The sequence below is a fragment of the Triticum aestivum genome, chromosome 7B (genome assembly GCF_018294505.1).
Source record: "Triticum aestivum cultivar Chinese Spring chromosome 7B, IWGSC CS RefSeq v2.1, whole genome shotgun sequence".
Taxonomy (NCBI): domain Eukaryota; kingdom Viridiplantae; phylum Streptophyta; class Magnoliopsida; order Poales; family Poaceae; genus Triticum; species Triticum aestivum.
Window position 1 is genome coordinate 445,022,269 of NC_057813.1, and position 4,226 is coordinate 445,026,494.

Below are 4,226 nucleotides of genomic sequence, written 5' to 3' on the forward strand. Positions count from 1 at the left end.
AGATTCACCTCGCAATTTGGCATAAAACTCCATACTACACAATCTGATTGGATGACGACGGTGAGGTGAATCTTTTGATGGAATTTGATTGTTCACTCAGTGATGTCGATGGCCCAGCTTACATATGTTTGCACATTGCCTAAAACCGCTCATATTCATTACCAGTCAACATTAACATTCCCATAAACAGCTGCATGCCTTCAGCTTTCATCTGCTACTTGTTTATGTCCACCCGGCCCCATGTGAAGACGGTCGCGACTATATGTCGCACTTGGCAGATTGTAGCTGCCGCATCTACTTCGACCAGCAAGTTCCAAGAACAATACAACCGTCTCACATATGCCATTTCACTACCAATTAAGCTAGCAAAGTAGCCTAGATGCAGGGCTCCTTTCAACATGCTGATTTTTAACTAGTTTCCACACGAAGGACCTTGACAACGTTACCGTACCGGCGCCGGCCGCACAAACAAACGAAACCGTGCCAGTTAAGTCCGCGATTTCCCCTTCCTTGGACGCGCATTTGGCACCCTATCGGCGATCATGATTCGCCTCAGCACACTAGCTGCGTCGATCCGGGTAATACTTTGCTAAAACTCGTATTATAAAACCATACACCACACAAACAGTAGCTAGTTTGGAGTTGCGCTTGCACCAATGACATTCCCTCGTCAAGCCCACAGCCCAGCGCCACCGCCGTCGCACCCATGGCCGTCGGGAGGATCTTCAAAGGATGACCCCGCGTCTCAAGGTGGGATCATCGCTGGCCTCGTCATCGGCTTCGTGGCCTCCTTGCTCCTCTTCACCGTGGCGTGGAGCGTCTTCAAGGGGCACCGCAACAGCCGCGCTCGCGCCCGCGCCGCGGCGGCGGCCGCCGCTCGGCCGTGGCCACCGCCGGAACCTTACCACCCACGCAGCGACGAAGAGCGGCAGAGCCGAAGCGGCAGCGACCCGAGCCAGACGGCCCGTCTGCCGGCGTTCACGTACAGCCCGTCCGTGAAGCACAACGTGGCGGGCGGCGGCGAGGAGGCGGCGACGTGCTCGGTGTGCCTCGGCGCGTTCCTGCTCGGAGAGACGGTCCGGCTGCTGCCGGTGTGCCTGCACCTCTACCACGTCGGGTGCATCGACCCGTGGCTGGACGCGCACTCGACGTGCCCGCTCTGCCGCTCCGACACCGACCCGACGATCGACGCCGTCCGGATACTGCCTGTTTAGGCCTTCGTTCTGCCGGCGAGTGGCGTAGATACATGAGGTATAGCCGCAGCACTACTGTAAAGATTCGCGAGGATAGTTGGAGTGTACACTCATGCATTTATTTTGCTGGAGATTATTTTTTTTACGACGTAGTACGACTTTGTCTCAAACTCTCAATACATTGCTTGGTATATCAACATTTGCCTCTTTTGGTGATGTTACCGGATTAGTCACCAATTGTGTCAAGAGTCTTGTTGCACTAATTTGTTGCGGTGACATTGATCTTGGTGACGTTCTTCAGGCCTTCCCGGCTATTCGCTCCACCTTCCCAATGAGATACTTGGGACTGTCTCTTTCAGTTACAAGGTTGAAGAGGATACACTTTCAGTTCTTAGAAGATAAAGTTGCTCGGAAGCTACCGCCTTGGATCGTGAGGCATGTAGCTACCCCGGGCCGCGTCGTTTTGGTCAAGGTTGTGCTTACCGCCATTGCTATATATCATATTACGCCTCTGGAGTTGCCGGTGAAAGTGAGGAAGAAGATTGATAGTTTGCGGCCCGCCTACCTATGGGCGGGATGTGACAAGGTGACTGGTGGAAAATGCAAGGTCAACTGGGAACTTGTCTGTAAGCCCAAGATCTTCGGTGGTTTGGGCATCCTCAACCTGGAGAAGTTTGCTACTGCCCTTCGATTGCGATGGCTTTGGTATGAATGGGCTGACCCACCCAAGACTTGGGTTGAGATGGGAACGCCATGCAATGACAATGATAGGGACATTTTTGCGGCGGCCACCACGATCCGCATTGGAGATGGAGGTAAGGCGAAGTTCTGGGAACCACCCTGGCTCCAAGGCATGAGACCCGAAGATATTGCTCCTAGGATCTTTGATCTCTCAAAAAAGAAATCTTCCAAACTGCTCTCCTCAACAATTTTTGGGTTAATCAAATTGATACCCATCATGGGATCACCCTTGAGCACCTACAGGAGTTCACCACACTTTGGGAGAAACTATCCTCTGTTACTCTCAACAATAATATGCAAGATACTATCCACTGGAAGTTCACCTCTCAAGGAGAATACTCGACGTCGACTGCCTATATGGCGCAGTTTGCTGGACACACAACTAGCATCATGCCTGTTGCTGTTTGGAAGGTTTGGGCCCCTCCGAAATGCAAGTTTTTTGCTTGGTTGATAATTCAAAACAGAGTATGGACGGCCGGTCGATTGCTCCGCCGTGGTTGGCCGAACTGCAACCTTTGCCCGCTTTGCAAGCAAATCCAGGATATGGTAGCGCATCTTCTCTTCCAGTGTAGGTTCTCCCAGCACCATGGCTCATTTTTTTTACTATTCTCGGGTAATTTTTAAAATATGAGGAAGAAAGTTTTAATAAAGTACAGCATGGCATTTTTCATGTAAATTGAGCATTGTTGTTGTAAATTATGTTTTGTTTTTGTCTTTTCTTTATTATAAAAATATATATGATTTTTTTTTGTTAATGGCATTTTTTAATTCTTTTGGGCCTAGCCAATTTTCTCCTGGCGATCGAACCGTTCGTTGGGATCCTCCCTAGCTAATGATCGCCAGAAATCCTCGTCCTAAAAATATGGGACCACCTATGTATAAGTTGTGCGGCCCTTTATTATGTTTCCGTCATTTTTTCTTACCGATGGTTGACAATAGCCACGCAATCCGTGGCTATCAAGACACTCCTAAGATGAAGATCCTTCATCAAAGAGAGAGCCTCGCAACAAGCACGTGCTTCTAGACACCCAGGATCAACTAGTCCGTTGAAAATAATGACTGAGGCACCAAGGGTAGATGGTATCTACCCTGATCATCGCGGCATATTGCCGCACTTGCGCCCCGACTGCCGTTCTTTGAACTGTTGCATCCACGTTAAACTTTGCAACTCCTGTTAGGCCCTTTAGCCATTTCCTACATGGAACTCTAGCTGGTGCACCCCGATTCATATTTTGCTTGGTCGGCAGCAACTCAAGATCTGGTAAGTAGTCCTAAATAAAGGCGAAGGATGATAGTGGGCTTTGAAAAATTTCCTCGTGCTTTGCTTTCCTCCTAGCCCACCATATAGCCCAAATGGTAACTAGTATCTTCGTAAAATCTTTCTCACTCACAGAATCATTCATGACCGAGAGCCATAATAACTGGGAGCTCCTAACGGGCGTCTTCAGCGCCGGTTCCCGTTCTGGCGCCCACACGCCCGCGAACTGGGCCGGCCCATTTTGCCTCGTGTTCCACTTCTGCTCGTTCGCTCCCCTCGCTCCCTCGTTCATTCTCCCTCGATCGCCTACTTCGCTCTCCTGGATCGGTCAAGTATTGACTTTTGACGAAAAAAAACAAAAAACGAAAAATTTCGTGAATTCAAGAATTTTCATAAAACTTGAAAGAAAGTCCAGGAACTTATAAAAAAGTTCACGAATTTGAGAAAAGGTTCATCAATAAAGAAAAATCGATTTTGAAAAACGAAAATCTTAAATATGCGAACAAATGTTTCGAAAATCGTATGCAAATTTCAAATATTCCTTTTATTTTAAACGTGAACTATGTTTTTCAAAAACTGGACAATTTTCGAAATTTGAATACTTTTTTTGTACTGTGAACAATTTTTAGAAAGCGAATTTAGAATACACATTGAACATTTTCTTAGTACAGGGTGAACATTATTCAAAGAAACACTGAACATTTCTTAAAATACGCTGAACTTTTTTTGAATACATGCTGAACAAAATTTCTCTGCATGATGAACATTTTTTATACACACTGAACATTTTTTCAATGTATGGTGAACAATATTCAAATACATATAGAACTTTTTTTAAAATACGATGAACTCCTTTTGAATGCATGCTGAACAAAATTTCTATACATGATGAACATTTTTTATACACAGTGAACATTTTTTTCAATGTATGGTGAAATTTTTTCTTCAATACGGTGAACAAAAATTTGGAATTCAGAACTATTTTTGAAACGTGAACAAAATTCGAAAACATGAACAAAATTTGGAATTTCGAA

General features: G+C 46.2%; 1 protein-coding gene across 1 annotated transcript; it reads left to right on the forward strand.

The window, feature by feature from the left end:
• Positions 1 to 656: 656 nt before the first annotated feature.
• Positions 657 to 1,214, forward strand: LOC123158036 (E3 ubiquitin-protein ligase EL5-like). Its single transcript, XM_044576180.1, has one exon. It carries the CDS (start codon positions 657 to 659, stop codon positions 1,212 to 1,214), a length of 558 nt encoding a protein of 185 aa, XP_044432115.1.
• Positions 1,215 to 4,226: the final 3,012 nt, after the last annotated feature.